Source organism: Equus caballus, chromosome 8 (genome assembly GCF_041296265.1).
Source record: "Equus caballus isolate H_3958 breed thoroughbred chromosome 8, TB-T2T, whole genome shotgun sequence".
Classification (NCBI taxonomy): Eukaryota; Metazoa; Chordata; class Mammalia; order Perissodactyla; family Equidae; genus Equus; species Equus caballus.
Genome location: NC_091691.1, coordinates 43,104,935 through 43,125,864, shown reverse-complemented (window position 1 = coordinate 43,125,864; position 20,930 = coordinate 43,104,935). Strand labels below are relative to the sequence as shown.

At 37.4% G+C, this 20,930-nt stretch overlaps 1 protein-coding gene across 2 annotated transcripts in view; it reads right to left on the bottom strand.

Moving 5' to 3' along the window:
• Window positions 1–545: 545 nt before the first annotated feature.
• The window catches only part of VAPA (VAMP associated protein A), a 40,044-nt gene continuing 19,659 nt past the window's right edge, over window positions 546–20,930 (bottom strand). Inside the window, exons 3-7 of one of the 2 annotated variants that reach the window (XM_023647467.2) lie at window positions 18,083–18,186; window positions 17,322–17,402; window positions 8,997–9,131; window positions 4,549–4,722; window positions 546–1,315 (exon numbers count right to left, since the gene is read on the bottom strand). In XM_023647467.2, coding sequence (XP_023503235.1) covers window positions 1,157–1,315; window positions 4,549–4,722; window positions 8,997–9,131; window positions 17,322–17,402; window positions 18,083–18,186 — 653 coding nt within the window. In that variant the 3' untranslated portion in view covers window positions 546–1,156. The remainder of the gene's footprint in view (window positions 1,316–4,548; window positions 4,723–8,996; window positions 9,132–17,321; window positions 17,403–18,082; window positions 18,187–20,930) is intronic. The other variant, XM_023647468.2, reaches the window with a different exon arrangement.

Genomic DNA, 20,930 nt, shown 5'->3' with positions numbered 1-20,930 from the left:
TACAAAGCATAAAGTCATTTTTCACAAAGAAAATTCCCAAGGCTTGCACAGTAACACCAAATTTCCATAATGGAAATTTACTTTGAACACCAAGTTGGGCAGGAAAAAACACCTACTTTTAACTATTATTATGAAACGTTACAAAATCAAAGGCATTATTAGGCTGGTTAAAAAGCACTTGACTAGAACCAAGAAGCAGTCATCTTTGAGAAGACACTAAAAGAACCTGCTAAGAATGGGGTAAATTAAATGCAGCAGAGCCAGAAGGCATACCTATAAGCTGACTGAAGTTCCAGCAGTTTTGTTCTCACGGTATTTGCTCATTTTATATTATCTTGAAGACAAACTGATTATGATCTTCCAAAAGCCCAAAAGTAGCTTAAAATGGTATCAATTCCTTTCCTTAAGAGGACGACTTTTAACTACAAATACTATAATATCCAAAAGGGTTTCAATGCAAGATAAAATGAGGCATCATAAATTTCACATTACCACACCGTGCACGCTCTGGTACCCATCTAATGACACGACAGACACAAACAAGCTATCGAGCAAGAATCTGTTAACAGTTTTATTATTTTTTTATGTTAAATACCATGGGACAGGATTGTAAGGATGAAAAACTCAGTCAACAACCGCCTCACAAGGGATAAGAAAAATTCTGCCATGATATTAGCAAAGGTAAAGGAGAAAATTTACACTGTAAGAGGCACCATTTCCCCACAGAATACCTCTTGGCATTTCCTGAATGAGTGGGATTAGCAATCTAAATAAATCATATTTCAAGAGGTAACAGCAACAGATAAAATTTAAAGGGATTATTAAAATAACATTTACAAGACTCTGAACAATTCTCGAACTCTTATTAAAACCACAAAGAAAGAACAAATCTTTATTTATGAATTTCATAAAGGACTGAATGTGCAACTGACATCTGCTAGTGATGATCTGGTAATATACAATTTGTCCAGTAGCCGAACAGTTTCTTTTTATTGTGTTTTCTAACCATAAGAGATCATTAAAGGCAAAGCCTAAATGACGCTGTACACACAAAAAAAATGGTCACCGTGGGCCATACTACCAATGAAATGGTAGGTAAACAAATCTTTTTCTGGTCAAGAGAAAAAAAAAGAAATAGCACTCTGCATGCTTCAATCTACAAGATGAATTTCCCTAGAAAGAATCCAATGAAAATGGCTGCAATCACAACCAGAAGTGAAGGAAGAGGACTGGTGACATTATCTCTGAAGGAAGCAGCTGAGGTGGATCCAGGTTTATCCGAATGTGCTACCTTTCTGAGCCTTAAGCCTTCATCCTAGAAAAAAACATACACACAAAAAGAGGTTTTAAAAACAGATATGTATATAGTAAGACTACTGAGCTACAAATCTGCAGACAGAAAGCAGGTCAGCACGCATCTGGCTGGGGACGGGAACAGGGAGTAAGTGCTAAGTGGCGTAAGAAAACTCCCTTAGGGTGATGGGAAGATGCTAAAACTGGATGCTAGTGATGGCTGCACAATTCTATAAATTTACTAAAAATCAGTGAATTGTATCCTCTGTGTCTTTATGGAATATAAATTATACCTCAATAATGCTAGCTTTAAAAACTGGAGCTGAAAATATACTCCAAAGAAACTGAAAAACAGACATGGCTATATTTACACAGAAGGAAAAACCCACTAAAATTAATATAATTCAAGAAGAGTTCCGGGCACTTATTTATTTCCAAGGAGGCCCAGTGTTGCTTCATCAGATGCAGCTGTCCTAGTGCATGCTCAGTGTAAGGCAGGAGGGCTGTGTGTAAAAGGGCCAGCACTGGGGCTGGACTGCTAAGTAGACACAGGATCGTTTCTTGGGAAACTACAAATTACAACTGCTGTGGAGGGTTGTACACAGAAACCCCACCTGAAGCGCTGCACCTGGACTGGAGAGGGAGGCCGCTGCTCCACGCCAAAGTGACTGAGAGCCTCCCAACAAGAGCGGGAGGCCTCATTCTGACATGTACGGGTTTCACACAGCAAAGATTCTGACACTCTATGAGTTTAGGGGACAAGGTTTCTCAGCAAGAAAGCGTAGTCACTCAAAGAAGGAGGTTGTTGTGACAGTTTACCAGCTGCAGTGTGACCCTGGGGAAAATACTGATACCCGTTTCCTAGGTAGCTGGCTTTACCTGTGTCCATCATCCCACTAGATGAATGACAGGGCGCATTTTTACTTCCTCAGTGCAAGCTATTTTTATTTTCTCACACCGATTCCTTTAGTTGCTTCCTAATACCAACTCAAAGAGCCCACCTGATGTCATATGGTTTTGTTTGCATTACTAGATTTTTGAGGGTTTGTGGGTTTGGTCTTATGCTAATGAAGTCCTATGTGGAGAGAGCAAGGATTCTCAATCCCAGCAAGAACTGTAAAAAAAATACTCCTGCTGAGTCTAATTCACTAGGTCTGGGGAGGGTTAGACACGGGTATTTTAAAAAGCTCACTAGGAGAGCAAGATACACAGTCTGGATTAAGAACCACAGGGCTAGAGGAATAAAAATGGAGAGAGATCAGACACGCTTGAGATGGCAACTATGATGGGCCTTATGTATGAAATGTTAAGGGGCCAAAATTGATTTATAAGCCAGGAGTCTTCAAGGTTCTTCTGTTTTATCTTTTAAACAGCAGAATGCTTTTTCAAAAAACAGTGCCTACAGCACAGCCCATAAAGAACACAGACCAGGAATCAAGTCTCACTCACCTATCTCCCCGCTGACTCTTCCTGTTGTCCAACCCTACCTATGCCATTCCTACTGTTTCCACTTCTGCCCTCCCTACCAAGAGATGACCGAATCTACTGAGCGTGCTAAGGAGTACATCTCTCATCAAAGAACAGAACTGTGGAAATCATGGTAGATAAAGTAAAAGTAACAAAAAAAAGCATCCTTAAACATCCAGGGGGTGTGGGTGTGAACTGGACATAATCTTTCCACCAGCCAGGTACTGGGTGCAGGGGGCCCCTGGGAAGGGTACCATGGAACATGAAGAGAGAGCCAGAAAATTACTTCAGCACAGATCAATTCGAGATACATGCTTTTGATTCAGTGTAGTTCCTATATTCACTGAACAGATAGAAAAATGAAATACAGATTAAGTCCCATAATGTAGCTTATTATACATTTTTGTATCTACTTGGATACGAAAAGCTTCTAACGAAGCCTAAAAAAGCAATTTAAAGGTATTCAGGTCTTGAAATAAGTAAGTACTTATCAAAGGCAAATGATTAATAAACTCCACACATTCAAATTAGTCCTCATTCACCAGACCATCCGTTTATTCATTCAAATATATGAATGCAAAGATGAACACAGTCCTTGCCCCCAAAGAAACTACTGCCCAATAGAGGGAGAAAGAGCTCCAACAAACAGAAGCAGTAAGATGTAAGAGGTAACACGGAAACAAAGGAGACAGCATTCCAAAACAATCTTTCTTTTCTTTAAGGGAGAGAGAATCCTAGAAAAAGTTACACTGAAAAGATGACAAGAACAAAAAGATGAAAAAGAGTACAAATGTGCGTGTATGTACATGCTGTGAGGGCAGGGGCAGGGTTTCAGGCCTTTTCAGTCAGAGGGAAAAGCTTAAGCTAAAACAAAAGAGGAGTGATAAAAAAGAGGCTTCTTCAGGATGCTCTAGCCCAGGGTTGTCCAATACAAACACAACGTGAGCTTCAAATGTGAGCCACAGATGTAATTTTAAATTTTCTAATAGCACACTAAAAAGGTGAAAAGAAACTTAAAACTAATTTTAATACTATATTTTATTCAATCCAATGTAAACAAAATATTATTTCAATATGTAACAATACAAAAAAGATATTTTACTTTTTTTGTACTAATTTATGACATCAGTGTGTATTTTACACTCACAGCACACTTTTGTGTGTGTGTGTGAGGAAGACTGGCCCTGAGCTAATATCTGTTGTCAATCCTCTTCTTTTTGCTTGAGCAAGATTGCCCCTGAACTAACATCTGTGCCAGTCTTCCTCTGTTTTATGTGGGACACCACCACGGCATGGCTGGACAAGCAGTGCTGCATCGGTGCCTGGGACCCTAACCTATGAAGCCCGGGTGCTGCAGCAGAGCACGCAAACTTAACCACTGCGCCACCAGGGCAGCTGCCCTCACAGCACATCCTAATTCAACCAACCACATTTCAGTGCTCAATGGCCTCAAAGGGCTAGTGACTACTAAATGGGACAGCACCACTCCACACAGTTTATATGACTTGGACACAAAATGTGAAGGATGGTACAAACAAGACGAAGCCGGCAATGCCACAGGCCAGATCACAAATAACTAGGACATCTACTAGGAAAGGAACTTGCAGGCAGTGAGAAGCCATAGTAAAACTGTGAAAAAAGGCTGAAGTAGGGAGCAAAGGCAAGGATATCATCAAACTGGGGGAAAGGAGAAAGATAAGGATCAATTTTAAAACCAATGGAGAAAATGGCCTAATAATATTCACATATCCTATGCCTTCATTTAAATCAACTTATTTTCAAACTCACTCTCAGGTGTCGATTTTCTTCTGACAGCTTCATCATTTCTCCCTGAAGTCTTTTACACTCTTCCATGAGTTTCCTTGTTTCAGTATCGTTGAGTGAAACACTATGCGGTTTGGGCATGGGTCCATCTTGTTTAGATGCATTCACCGGAACAGCTTTGCTAGGCTCTATATCATTCTGTATCAACAAGACAGTGGGAATTTTTTGACTGCCAAATCTCCTTACAGGTTTTAAACAAACAAAAATTTAAACTCCACACCCTTCTTTTCCAAAAAACTATTTAAATGAAAAGTTTTGACAATTTTCAATTTCATTAATAAGAATTTTTTTAAACACCAAATACTAAATGAGTAAATGTCAGCAGTTAGATATAGCAGCCCACTCCCTCTGCTCCCATAACCTCCGCACTTACCTCCACCATAGCACTTATCATCTATCATAATAATGTACGTTTGATGGTCTTTCCTACAACACTTCAAAGGCTGGAGAGCAAGAGGCATTTCTCTTTGTATTTACCCCTAAACCCAGCACTTTGGCCAACAGCAGTTATTCAAAGAAAGTATCTATGCTGAATGTCTGATGCCAACCAAGATCCAAATAAGGTCATTTTCAGTGCTCTGGTTCTGCAATTCAAATGAGGTTTTGGGGAGGCGGGGGGAATATTATCATAATAATTCCAATAAAATTAGGACACTACCTAACAAAAACATTTAAAAGACAACCTAACTTCTATTAATGGGAAAAAATAATTGAAGGATATAAACAGTGAAGGAAAGATAATGAACAAACATAATATGGCAAAAATAGGAGGAAAGGAAGTTAATTCCATGATCTTAAACTCAAACATAAATGATTCTTTCAAATTATCAGTAACACTTTGTCTTAATTCATGAAATTCAATACAGAATCACAGCAGTACTTAACACTTTTAAAACTACAAGCCCCCAAATTTTAATTCTTACCAACACTTACCAATTTGAAACTAGTGACAAAGGCATGGAGATAAATACCAAGGAAAATGCCTAAGTATTCCCAAGCCTGTGGTCTAAACTGCTTCAGAATCCCTCATCCTATCATCACTTACACCATCACATGCACCGTAGCAGTATTAGCGCAACAAGTCATCTTTTTCTCTCTTTTTTTTCTTTTTGTGAGGAAGACTGTTGCTGAGCTAACATCCGTGCCAATCTTCCTCTATTTTACGTAGGACGCCCCCACAGCTTGGCTGGGCGAGCAGTGCTAAGTCTGCTCCCGGGATCTGAAACTATGAACCCTGGGCCACCGAAGCAGTGTGCAAACTTGACCGCTATGCCACGGGGCCAGCCCCCCAAGCCATCTTTTTAATTGAGTTTTACTGGCTAAAAATTTAACTTTCTAGATAAAAAGATAAAAACTGCTTTACTTTATTCAGATATAAACTTCTAACAAGATTTCCAAATTCAACGTTATGGCACTGCACAGTACTCATTAATAAAACGTAATTATAGATTACACACATATTACACCATGTCAGCTCCCAAATTTATATTAAGTGTAAGTAAACTGTTCAAGGGGAAGAACTATTATTTCTTACGAAAGGGGTGTGATTTGATCACTATGCCTGAATTCATGTAAAAATAATGTTATAAAGAGGCTCCAATGTGCAACACCACATATCAGACCTGTCAACATTCAGACTTTTCCATTTTTCTTCAGAAGCTTCCCGGTTGTGAAGGGTTTCTACGAAGCCTACTTCAGCCTCCTTCTCTGAGTTTTCCTCTTGCTGGCTTTCTGGTTCTTCACCTTATCCTCCCCTGTCCCCAACCAATCCCAAAGCTATTATTAAAAATCTGTGTCAGACATATTTTGCTCTTCATCAATATTCTTTCCTATTCTTTTCCTTAATAATAATTAGAACTCACTTCAAAATGATTTTTCAAGTGTGCTCAAACTCCAACCTAGACCAAGCCCAAATTCTGAAAATGAGGGCAGCACACTGGCTTGCTCTGTAAAGACGAAGTCAACAGTCAACTACATGGCAACTGAGAAGGACTCTTTAGGCTTTTGTTAAGAATTGGGAAAAAATATCATACTCATACCAGAAAGCTGACTAAGAAATTAAGAGAAGATACATGAGGCCAACAAGTGAAAAAAATTAAAATGAGGATCAAACTGTCCACAAATGGCTTATTTTTTAAATAAATTCTCAAAATTCCAGAAAATCTAGAATTATGAAAGGGGAGGAGAGGAAATTACCTCCATTATCTCATCAACCCAACACAACTATTATTTATATATTATCTTCCAATGCTTCTTCATATGCACATTTTATAAAACCAGCATACATGTAATGTTTTTATCTTTCTTTAATTTATATGTACGTCTTTTATCATTTTAAATGACACAATATGTCATTAAATATCCTATTCTGTGCCTTACCAAAATTACTTAAACATTTCACTCTTGTTGGACATTTGATGGGTAGCTTCCCACTCTGGGATTTTTTAACATGTCAATGAGTATCTTCTTATGGTGACAGAATTAGATTTTTCTTTTTTATTAAAATTTTTCTTAATGTTGTTATACTGCTTTTATAACAAAAAGAAGAAAGGTCATAACCAATTTGTGGAGCCTAAACCTAAGACTAGAATGCAAAAGATACAGTGAAGTTTGAACACATTTCAAAAGTGAGCCAAGTAAGTGTGAAACGAGTTACTCGGAGGATGGTTATACCACATACTATTTAGGCCCCCTACAAACCAGTCAACATACATAGCAGATGCAAAGAAATCTAATTTATTTTTGTATATTTAAAGTATAAGCATATATAACCTAACTTAGTCGAGGATTAAGGGGGGCTGCTGAGTCATTCATGTACCAACAATCTGAAGAGCCTGATGGGAACACTAAGGCTCGCCGTGACTTTAGTCTATGCTTGCATTCAGGAGCTCCATTTGTGAGGTTTGGCTCCAGGAAAACAGCTCGTTCCTGGAGAGTTTCTTCAGACTGGTCCAGAAAGAGGAGACTGGTTGTTCTGAGAACCATGAAACAGGCAAACTAGACTGTGACTGGTAGGAAACTGATGAAGAGTAACATTATATTAACATTGTACTTCAAACTGCAACTCAAGAGTAAACTGAAAGGTCAAGGCCACGATATCAGTAAGACATGATATGCCACACCTTGTTCATTTTCCATTGTTTCATGTTATTCAGCCTATCTGCAGTAATCCTCTCCATCTACGAGTTCAATTTACTTCTCTATTTCTTTTTAACAACCTTCAGAATGTCAATTCCAATATTCTAACTTATTCCTACTGGGGATAATTAGAAAAAGAGAGAGCTAGGGACTGGATATAGAAGGGCAAAGGTAAAATATAAGACAAACCAGGGTTTTGCAATACAGCTTTGGGAAGGACAAAGGAGCTAAGGAATGTACACATGGAGCTCCGTTCTTGGGACTATTATGAGTAAGGCACGTAAACGTATATAAAGTGAGTTAAAAGGCTAAAGTTAAGAGCTGAGGCATGTAATCGTCACAGGCATAATTTAAAGCCTTAACCTGAGAAGTAAGAGAGTATATCTGAATAACAAGTTTACCAAAGATATATTTTTTCCCTGAACAACCAATTTACTCTGCTTCTCTAGGATGATTCCCAGAAGTGATTAACTAAAATCACAAATCAAAAAAGTATCAGACATTTAGAAAAAGGGTCAGATTTTAAGCCTTAGTATACATATTCTCTAGAAAGCCAAATCAAAGTATAAGCAAGCTGGTTCAGACTGTGGGGTTCCTGAAGTTTCCAGTGAGCAAGAAATGGTAAAGGAATCACACAGCAAACCTTACACCACCAGAAAGCCACCAGTGTCTTACTGATGCAGTGTCATTGTACTTGAGCAAGTTCAACTATGACCGAAGATCTTCAGAGCTTTAACCACCAATTCTCCTACCCTGGGGCACCGTAAACAACTAACAATGACAGTTAGAGGGTCACTATTATTTGTGTTTGATAACAAAACACAAAATAGCAGTTTCGTTTACCTTTTTTGATATATAAACACAAATACTTGCCTGGAGAGCAACGTCTGCCAGCTCCTCCGTTCGCTGCTATGCTCGCAGGTCTATTCAAGCAAGCTCCTAACTCTCTTTTGAGAGAATGCTCCCAAAATCTCAGTGACAGGAAAAATTATACCAACTTCATAATAATGTTCACACTTACAATAATGTTCACACTTATATTTGTCCTGCTCACTGCTGAGATTTTAAGTGTAGAATTGGTTTCTTTAGAACAGAGAATAGTTACATGTGTATCATTTTTAAGTGATTTGTGGTTCTACTGTAATTTTAAACATCGGTGAAAATTTCAATTCTATCTACTTCACAGAATACACTCACATATGTACTAGGTAACTACATTAACATAACCAGTAACACTAGTAGACTCCTATGGCTGTTAGCTCCCTAAAACAAACCTTCTGTTTCTCCTGTTTGAACACAGTGAGTCCCCTGGGATCATTCTTCATGTTATAACTGGCAGGTGTTGCAACTGTGTTGTTGATGCTGCTCACTGAAGTGACAGCCGGAGCAGTCCCTGGTGGAGTTATACCCTGAGATGGCAGGGGAAACACAGTCTCAGATTCGCACCAAACTCTGATCTCTCCTGCATGGTACTGGGAAATGACTAACACAGACATCATTAGGCTCTATACATTCACATTTTATTTTACAAAAATGTGTTACGCATAAGACATAATACTGGTCAATAATAGCTATATTAAAGCAAAAAAGTACAAGTTTCCGACTAGCTTTCTATATTATTTCCCAAACAAAATTAGCTATGATCAGCTTGCATTACGTTCACTAATTAAATGTATAAACCTTATTAAATTTATGCTAGTCTTACATTGTCCTAAAATGAATACCTTCTAACTTTGTAGTTCTTAATTTGTTACTAATCAATACTTGCCAATATCTGCAAACAAGCACTTCATATTTTCTCACCTTTGATAACAATCTGAACGATTTTTAAGTTAAATGAATTTTTCCCCCTTGAAGCTCAAAAGATGCCATGATTTATAAACCTCTCCTGTACTTAATCTATCTTCTCAAGTTCCTAAATACAGGTAAATTCCTGTAAATTCCTTTAACACAAATAAAAATAATATTTTACAAAAAGGTTGGAAGAGACTGAAATAATACTTACTGATATCGAGGTCATTGTATATAACTAAGAGAACTCCATCCCCAATGTGTGTTGTCTCAACAGAAAATAACGTTTTTTTTTTTTTTTTTGAGGAAGATTAGCCCTGAGCTAACTACTGCCAATCCTCCTCTTTTTGCTGAGGAAGACCGGCCCTGAGCTAACATCCATGCCCATCTTCCTCTACTTTATACGTGGGACGCCTACCACAGTATAGCTTTTGCCAAGCGGTGCCAAGTCCACACCCCAGATGCGAACCGGTAAATCCCGGGCCGCCGAAACGGAACGTGCGCACTTAACTGCTGTGCCACTGGGCCGGCTGCCTATTCTTTTTTCTTTTGTTTTTTTAAAGATTGGCACCTGAGCTAACATCTGTTGCCAATCTTTTTTTTTTCCCTTCTTCTTCTCCCCAAAGCCCCCCAGTAAGTAGTTGTATGTTCCAGCTGCAGGTCCTGCTGGTTGTGCCGTGTGGGATGCCGCCTCAGCATGGCTTGATGAGCAGTGTCATGTCTGCCCCCAGGATCCAAACTGGCGAAACTCTAGGCCGCTAAAGTGGAGTGAGCAAACTCAACCAATGGGCCGGCTCCGAAAATAATGTATTCTTAATCATAAAACGTCTTTATATGTAGCACCCTGAAATCTCCTACTCTTGATAGCCCATCAGTCTTCATTAAGACAAGTAAGTAATTTTTCTAGAAAATATGTCATTACCAGATGTTGGATGGAGGGCATAAATGAAATGCAATACATTTAAGAAATCTGGAAAATGTCAAGTAGAGTTGGAGGCCTCAAAATAAACCAAAAAAAAATTTTAATTGAACACAAAGAACTGAATAGGTGATAAAACATAAATAAGTTAAACCCACATTCAATCCTAAAAAAACACTACCGCTAATTGGACACTAGACTTCTTAATACAGTGTTGATAATAACTAAAAGAGAGCTAACAATTCATTTTTATAATGGTAAAACACAAAAGAGTCAATGCTTTAGTATGATCTGCCTCCAGCTATCAACCACCCAGGGAACACGCTAAATGGCTCTCAGTATTAGCACTGAATACAACTCAACTGAAGACTCTACTGGCCATTAACTGACTGAAATATATCCAGTCAAAGACCTGCTCTTCCCTAGGACTAGGGTGACCACAAATTTTAGTGTCCTTAAAGGACATTAAGTTAATGCCTGTTGTCCAGGAAAAATTACTAATAATACTTCCATTTATTCTAAAGTAAAAGGGTTCCTGGATTCCTAGGTCATTCCATCTATAATCCAAATCAGAGAGCTATTTCCCAAAAGGAAACCCAGACTCTCACGATGGTTCAAATAAATTAGAATTGTTTTGTCACAAAGCAACGACTTCTTTAAACTATGAAAATAAAAAAACATGGACTCAATCACTATACATCTAAAGCTGGCACACCTTTCTTACCCTACACGATGACAACAAAACTTGAATCATTTTCTTATTTATGTATTCAGTATCAAGGTCCCAAAAAACCTAGAGAAATCAACAAAATAATAACATATCCTTTTCCACTGTTTTTAGAACATGTAAATGCCCAAGAACTAATAGCATACCTAAAAAGATCCAATCCTCAAACAGGTGGGGTATAATACATAATGTATACTTAAATTAAATGCCTTTCTACTTTTGGGGGGGTACGGGAAGGTGGGTGAGGGGCTGGGAGCAGCAGTGAGAGAATGGGATGGGGTGGTTAATTTAAGAAACACCGAATCAACATTGCCAAGTCCAAGACCTGCTACCTACTCTAACTCTGAGAAGAAAATATCAACCACTATGATGGCTACCTGTGGTACCTATGTGCTTTGGATACTAACTAAATTCTTCTCAAGTTGACTACTAAACAGCACAAATCCTGATGATCAACTCTTTAAAGTAAATGTACAAGGGACCACTAACTACACCTGGACTTCTCCATTGCTCTCAACACCGAGTGAGGCTGAATACGAAGTACAGGCGCCATCCTGAGAGCGCCGTCTGTTAAATCTCAAGTTGTCACCAGCAATTTAGTTAAAAACTAAACTGAATTTTGCTTAAGATAACATACTTTCTACAACATATTATTTAACAAATAAACTAAAAAGAGAATAAAGGGTCAAACGATATCAAAGAAATCACTATACAGCAATCATAACTATAAACTAAGAAATATATTTCGTACTCTGTACTTTTAAAAATATTTATTACCAACATAGTATTCATAACATTTTCAGTAATCTTGCATATTTAGAAATGTATTTTCCTTGAATAAGGGAGTGTCATCTTTAATCAATTTGTTTAAGTCAGGATTCAGCCTCATACAGCATTTTATCAATGTATCTGTAGTAAACTAACAAACTCTACCTAGGCATAACAGTATTCAATAAAGCCCATATTTCCTAAAAGACAAGTTTCATGCTAAACTGAAGATAAACATACAGAAAAAGGATGTTAAGTAATTTTGTAATTTTATCTATGGATGCTAGAAAGAAACCAATGTCAAAGATACTATGGTTTTTAAGCAATTTTATCAACTTCATCTACAGACAATACTGAACTGGAGATGTCAAAATGCAATTATCAACAGGGTCTTATTATCACACGAATGAAGTATTATAAAAGTGTTTTACACGTTATGTATTTATGTATATATATATATATATATATATATATATATATAAAGAGTTTCACCCTTATTACAATAAACAAACAAAAGCTTTATTATATGTTTTATACTATTATAACACCCCTGGATTTGGTCACTTTGAGGTTTCACATTTTCTATAAAGGGATGCAACATTAAAATAATGACTTGACAAAGTCACATGATCAACAACTCAGATGGAACTGGGTCTGCGCCAGGTTGCATTCAATTTAAATCCATTTCTCAGTAAGATTTTCTTGTAGAATCCGCAGGTTAGTAGCAGCACCAGAATGAGTTTAAGCAGTCACAGTCAGTGTTTCCAGAAATGTATTTTACAGAACACTAGATATTTCATGAGAAGTTATTTATGTTTAAATAAGAAGTGCTGGGTTAAACATATTTCCTTTATTCAGGGCCTTTAATATGCAACGTGTTTATTGGTAGATACAGTATTTGTAGCATTTCTCCAAACTCAGTTGACCAAAGAACCTTCCAACTCAAAACACTTTGGGAAATACTGCCTTATAAAAACACAGCTGTGTTTCAGCCCATCTTTTTAACATACCCATTAATTTTAAGGTCCCCTCTAGGTTGTGTATAGTAGATACCATTTTTTTTACTCCTTTGAATTATATAAATTTGAGATACTGATATATTGAAACACCAGAAGTCTCACTGTGTGTGCAAAACTTGAAACATGAATTCCAAACACTTAAATAATGGCAAAGCTAGCAAGCCATGTAAGTTGCTATATCAAAGCAGCACTTCAGCTGGTTCAGAGTACCTGCCCATTCTTCTCAAGGTCACTGGTGGATTTTACACATTTTGAATTATTCGAGATCTTCAAGAACATTTCCCAATCATAAAATGCAATCACTCTCATAAGAAATGAAAGGACGCAAATCACCTTGTGTGTTGTTGGACATCATTTTACTATTAAAACTTTACCATTTGAAGAAGTGCCTTCAAGTGACAGTCAGATCTCCATTCTAATCTTGGCCAAAAGAATGGTTTGATAGAAATTCTGACAAAACTAAAAATCACTATCTTACTCGACTGTCTAGGTTGTGGCTGGAGATACCATCTCCCACAGACCCAGCGCTTCTTAAGAAATGGCTGATTCCAGGACTGGGCCTGGTAATATCTTGCCATATCAGACATCAAGAAAATGACCAAAGATTACTAAGATAAAAGGACTCAGGAATAACCTTGCAGAGGCTCCTACCTACCAATCTGAGCACCAATAATGCTAAGTGCAAGGAGTTAAAACACACATATGTTTCAGTCCGTGAGTTTATAACACGTCGAAGACAGGGGGAGAGAGGAGGAGGAGAGGAAGGAGGGAGGGAGGTTGACCAACTGTCTGTCATATCAGAGGGACACCTGAGACAAACTCATTTTTTGAAAGCCTATAACTGAAAAGAAAGACAGGCATTTACCCTGCCTTTATAAACTCTACCATTGAATGAAGAATCAAATATTAGATGAGCCCAAATTTCTCTCTACACAGGTATTCTAACTAATACAACGAAGTAGGAATGACAGAATATCACCATAATGCAACCCTTAATGGATTAATGAACCTAAACCTTATTTCCTCAATTTCTACTTCACTGACATTTTGGGCTGGATAACTCTGCTGTAGAGGCTTCCCCACGCATTGTAGGAAGCTGAGCAGCATCCCCAGCCTCTACCCATTAGATGCCTCCAACATCCCTGCCTCCCAGTTGTGACAACCAAAAAATGTCTCCCTTAACAAATGTCCCCTTGGGGGAAAAATCACCCCTGGTTGAGAATCACTCATCTACACACTGCACACCAATGGGTGCTAACTTCACAAAAAATACCCAACCAGATGTTATGTGCCTCCTTGAGAGAATATATCACCACCTACAAAAGCAGGCTTGCCTCTCCCCCACCAGCAAAAACAAATAAAAATTTAATCAAGTCCCTAGATCCAATTCTAGGCTACACTAAGACAGAAGTTAAATGACTCCACACGGATACAACCAGCAAAATCTAGTCTGTGGGGAAAACGCTACAGGACAAACCCATTTTCCTTAATAATTTGCAAGGAAAAAACAGGGAGGAAATCTACAGATTAAGAGATTTAAGAAACATCATCCAATCGCAGAATGTGGAATTTATTCTGATCTCAATTCAAACAAACTGCAAAAGAATTTTTAAATGACCCTTGTGACAAAAATTTGGATGCCGCCTGGATAGTTTGATATATTAGGCTTTTAAAGGCTTAAAAATAGTTTTATCATCATTAAACTCTTTTTTTCCCTTTTTTTGAAGTCCTTATCTTTGATACACTAAAATAGCTACAGATGAAATTATGATGTCTGGGATTTGCCTTGAAACAATACATGAGATGGGAAGTGGTGGGCTTTAGATGAAGTAAGATTAACCATAAACTGGTCATTGGTAAAGCTGGTCATGGGTTCACAGGGATTCACTGTACTGTCCACTTTTCTAAGTGTTTAAAGTTTTTCAAAATAAAATGTTAAAATCACTATCTTTAGCAAATATTCCCTACAACTTAACTGGTCAGTAATAACTACACCACAAATCCAAGGAGTTCAACTAGTGGAAATGCATGCTGCAGCTAGGCCGTCGGGGCTCAGAGTCAGCTATTCTCTGGAGGACTTTGAAATTATGGTACAGACTCTGCGTTACTGTAACACCTGCTCTGAAAAGGTTCCAGGGCCAAACTACCGCTGGTGCTTCACAGTGTGGGACTCTGGGAACTCGATCCAGTGTTTCATCAAGCCCTTTAGCAGATCCAAAACCACTTTCTTGGATTACTATGGGCTACACTAATATGCAGAACCTGCTACTCTCCTCTAAGAGGTGCTAAAATGGGCTAGGCTCAACTGTCACAGCCATACCATTTCTGTCAACTTCTGATTTGGTTTCCAAAGCAATGAGAGACACTCTTAATGAGCAATATCAAATACTGGCTTCAGCACTTTTCAGACTATAATTTCAAATTGTTTGCTAACAAGAGCATAACAGAAGCCCAAATGAAAGAGTCAGCTCTACGTTTACTAAATAAGTGTAAAAAATGACATAAAATTCTAAGTGAGAAAATATCCAAATGTGTTTTTAAAGTAAGTCAACCCTTATTCCACCCAATTCTATTTCTTGGAATATATCCAAAGGAAACGAAAACACTGTCAAAAACACACGTGCCTCCATGTTCACTGCAGCATGATTTACAATAGCCAAGACATGGAAACAACCTAAGTGTCCGTCAACAGATGAATGGACAAAGAAACTGTGGTAGATATGTACATTGGAATATTGTTCAGCCATAAAAAAGAAGGAAATCCTGCCATTTGCAACAACACAGATGGAGCTAAATTATGCTAAATTAAATAAGGCAGAGAGAGAAAGACAAATACTGTATGATCTCAATCATACGTGGAATCTAAAAACAAAAACAAAACTCATAGAAAAAGAGATCAGATTTGTGGTTACCAGAGGTGGAGGATGGATGAAACGGATGAAGGTGGTCAAAAGGAACGAAGTTCTAGTTATAGGATAAATAAGTACGGGGCATGTAATGTACAGCATGACTATCATGTTAACACTGCTATATGGTATATCTAAAAGCTGTTAAGACAGTAAATCCTAAGACTTCTCATCACAAGGAAAAAAACATTGTTTTTCCTGTTTTTGTATCTATATGACACAATAGATATTAACTAAACTTACTGTGGTAATCATTTCACTATATATGTAAGCCAAGTCATTATGCTGTACACCTTAAACTTACATAGAGCTGTACGTCAATTATACGTCAAAAAACTGGAAAAAAATAAAATAAAATTAGTCAACCTAGACAATGTGCTGTTACGTTTTCTTGGTTCCAATAGTAAGAGCTATACAAGCTATTAGTTTCCTGGCAGCCTAGGCAAAAGAGAAAGAAAACTCCAAAGGGGGAGCATAAACATGCCACTGAACCCTCACTTTTCAAGAACATAGGTATTCACATTTTTTGTTTTTGGCAACTATCTCGAAATCTCTTTTAAAACGCATTAAAAAACACAATAAATAATTTGGCCAACATCCAATTACCAATCAGGGACTTTCTCATTTCAGCTCATCCTGAAAGAGTAACACATAATTGAGCCCATGTATTTAATCTGCAAGTTTACTTTTCAAAAAGGTAAATGGCCTCCAGATCAAGGCAAGAGTCATGTCAGATGGTAACCTAATTGTGTCAAACAATTCTATTTTGTCCATATTATTTTACATATTAAGTCAGGGGAAAAAAAAGCCTACTTACCTTTCAAGTCCCCCCTACAAACCACAGAAAAAGATTCAAATGTGCCTTTCAGAAGAGCAATGGGCAAAGTACCCACGACCCATTCTACAATCACAGACTACTTGTAAACTACACACATATAGCCCTCAGTCCCCCACACTGGGTTTGCCACATACTAATCAAAAAGCAACATAAAAATTATTAAGGAATAAAATCAGATGGACTTTGACCAAAATCCATAATGAGCAAAATACCTGGGAATAGTCAAACTTGGAAGAAACTGCTTGTCTATGGAAACTAAATCTTTTATCCCCAGACTTCTGGTATACACTTGCCAAAAAGCGGCTTATGTCTTGTTATTTGGTTATATTTATGTATACACACGTCTCATTCTAAAAAAAACCGAAGTGGTTTAAGTGGCAAAAATTTGGTAGAATTAAATGATTCTTCTCCATCATGCAGCTTGTATCTAAAAGTATTTTTCTTCTTGAACAAACAAATGTTATATAAAAAGAGAGTTCAAGTTTTTTTAAAACGTAAATAAAGCACTGAGTCTAATCAAGTGGATAGCCATTTCACACCTCCCACAAAGGCCAAAAACAGACAAAGGCAAAATTAATCTGAAAGTAACTGAGTTCAACAGCTACCAGTTTTCTTATATTTTCCTACTTACCAATTTATCATTTTCATTGGGCATTTCAAATACACATCTCAATTTAGAATCCATTAATTCATCAGGTTTTGCCTCTTTCCACTAAAAACAAACAAAAGCAAACATAAGACACAGAAGGTATGACGGGGACAAACAGGTTTCACCTCAAGGCATAACTAAGGAATAGTGCGGCTGCCTGGGGCAGGAGTAGGGTCTTTGGCTCAGCCAGGATGCACTGCTGCATCGGTACTGATCACCCTGCATCATTACATGGCAATGCCACGGAACTTTGTATACAGCCCTAAAAGCTACTATCACTATCTGTTAAAATCTCACTAACATCTCTAGAGATCACAGGACATTCTTCTCAGTACAGTCGTGGGCCTCATACCCGCACCTGGGTCAACAACAGGCCACATATACAACAGTGGTCCCATAAGATTAGAACCATACAGCCTAGGTGTGTAGTAGGCTATACTTTCTAGGGTTGTGTAAGTACACCCTGTGATGTGTGCACGACAACGAAACTGCCTAATGACAAATTTCTCAGAACATGTCCCCATCATTAAGCGACACATCACTGTAGTAGCATTTCTAAACTGTTTCTAAGAAATACTATCTCCAAATTCTTTCATTCTTGAAATTGTCAGGATTATCTGTAATGAAGAGATTTACAGATTTTTTTTTTATTTTAAAAAGCAGGTTTCTCACTTGAGAACTACACAAAGCCCACAGTTTAAACAACATTCCCCAAAATAATTCTGTTCAACTTCCATACTTACCACAGCTTCCATATCTGAAGTGTTTGGTGGAGCAAAAATTGTCTGTACCATGAACTTGTGTTTACTCTTTTCGTTGGGATCATAGTCAAAAGGCTGTAGCATTACTAAAGAAGAAGAAAGGACACATTACTTGGTCTTCCGCATTTGTTTGCTTCTTATCATTCCTATTATCTCACTGACTAATATGCAAATTTAAAGGAAACCAGGGAGGGTTCAGAAACTTAACACTGGATTATTTACATTAAAGATCCAGAAGCAACTTTATGGTTTCCAGTTATTTTTCAATTGTCTACTTTTCTGATTTGTCAAGTCTTTAATGACCCACAAAATAAACAAATGGCTATTTAAAACATAAATAATAACCTATGATTGTCCCCTTTAAACTTAAGTTTGGGAAAATTTTCAAAACTTTGCTAACACTATTATAATGCCTGTAAACTCAAATTAAATGTAGTAAATTAACTATTAAAACTAGTTATAAATTTAGGCTTCATTTTAGTACTTAGTGATGGTACCTCTTAAAATTAGAAATCTGGATTATTTAAAGGAGAAATTCTAAGTTAACTTAAAAATTCACTACCATATATTAGTGTTCTAAATATAATTTTTCAAAAAGTTTTAAATAAACCATTCAAGAAGTTTATCAATTAGTTAAAATCTGATTTTAAGAAAAAGCATGAAAGGAAACCATAGACAGCCTCATGATTTCTAGAATTTTTCTAGCATCCTAATAATTATATTCAAATTATTTTCTAAGCATTTATAATTTTCAGTAGCCTGCAAGAGGGTTTTTAGAGGCTCCATGTGTCACAAGTCATGCTAAATTATGTACAAATCTACTAAGAGACTACAAACAACGAATCAACAACTTACAAAATATGGTATTTTATAAAATTATGGTATATGGTATTGTGGAAATTAGTCCCATTAATATTTAGACTATTTTAAAGATATATGTCTGTCTGTGTGTATATGTATCAACACTTTCAAAAGAACAAATGCAATTAAGCAAATGTAGGAAATATCAATTATATAAGAAAGTCTTATTTCTAACATATGTGTGAGAAGTCCATCCACTCCCATCACAATTAAAGAAAAAAATTTTAAGGGCCAAATACATAGCAGCAGAAAATGTACAGGAAAAATGCCTGAGAATCCAGAGAAAGCAGAATAAATTTCCATTAACGCCCTTCACTGAGTAATCACTGTAGGCTAATCACTAAGACCTGGACTAAAAAAACTTAAAACAGGGTTGTGACTTTGAGTTATACTCTAAGGTTGCAGACCATATAACAAGAGAAAGACAATCTTAAAATACATATATAAATACATACAAATTGTAAGAGCAAATTCACAAAACAAAGCGCTAAAGGGAGAGAGGGAAAAAAGAACTGAGTGTATAGCACAGTCAGCCAGTCAGGGAAAGGTGCTGGAGGAGGGCAGCCTGAGTGACTCCTCATATGGAAGGCAGGTGCCACACTGAAAGCTGAAGAGCTAAGTTCTAACCCAAGGAGAGGAATCTGAGGGCATGATGTGCAAACAGTAACTAGTGTGTCTGAAGTTTTTAATAACCCAGGTGCTCAATACAAGGGGTTTATGTGGGATTAAGTGCTTTGAAAAGTATACATTTTCTTAAGAAACATTAATACACCAAAACTTGAGCAATCTAGAACCCTCAAGGGAAAGTCATTCTGAATAGTTTTATGGATTTCTAGGGATATAACTGCATCAAAAACTAATTTTAACCACGTGGAGAGAAATAATTCTATCTTCCTCCAATTTAGCTAAAGACTTGAAGATTTAGAGAGCAGCTTTCAGAATGCATGTACTCACTGCTTCATCTTCTCATTTCCCATCCATCCTTCCCATGAACTGACAACTTGGACACACACATACACAAAAGCATTCCTCCCAGGCCACCATACCACAAGACTCACTAAAAACATCTTTTCTAGGGCCTTCTAGCTCTAAGGTTTTGCCTAAACCTACTGAGGGAGGATTCAGTGTCACCAAGAACTCTGACCTTTATTGCCTTTGCAGTCAGGATCCACTTCTAAACACTTTTCATGTAATTTGCCAATTTTAATCTGCTGTGGACTTGAAAACCAGAAAACTGATACAGAATTATTATTATTATTATTATATCTGAGGAATACTTAGCAGGATCACCCAGGCATGTTTTGTTGTTTTTTAGTTATACATATCTAGGCCAGGCCCCCAGAGACTCTGATCTGGGGGAGGCCCATGTGTGTTCCTGCTCCCCATGTTATCATGACACACAGCGGGAGGCACAACTACTTGCTAGAAGGCAACAGTAAATGGTCTCTGGGTGAGCCTGAGAAGCTCTCCCATAAAGTATGTTCTCACATTTGCTTCCTATTTCTCAGTTCTATCAGATGACACTGTCATGGAGCACTGTCTAGGGAAGTGTGAGGGAAGAAAGGAACAGTTTACAGAAGGCACTAACTATGGCACTAGCACGGACTCCAGAGCAGGAGTAAGCAATCCATATATGGAAGAAACCAAGCATACTCCTTGGACTATAAGTAAACACAAAAGGGAGCAATGAAACTAAAGTTTTCAAGTACAGGACGCTGTTGGCATTTATAGTAAAAGGCAGAAAGACTCATCTAACGTGATACAACAGGCAAAAAAGAGGCACTGTAAATTTTTAAGCAAAAGATCTACATTAATACTTCCATAGCTGCATGCAGTATGTAACAACAGCTAGAGATCTGAATGAGAATGATCATTTCAAAAATGATGCAGTATTTCAAAGATAAAATAATAAAGACAGAGAATGTGGTAATGAGCTGTAGTAATAAAGGATATAAAATTTCAAATTGAC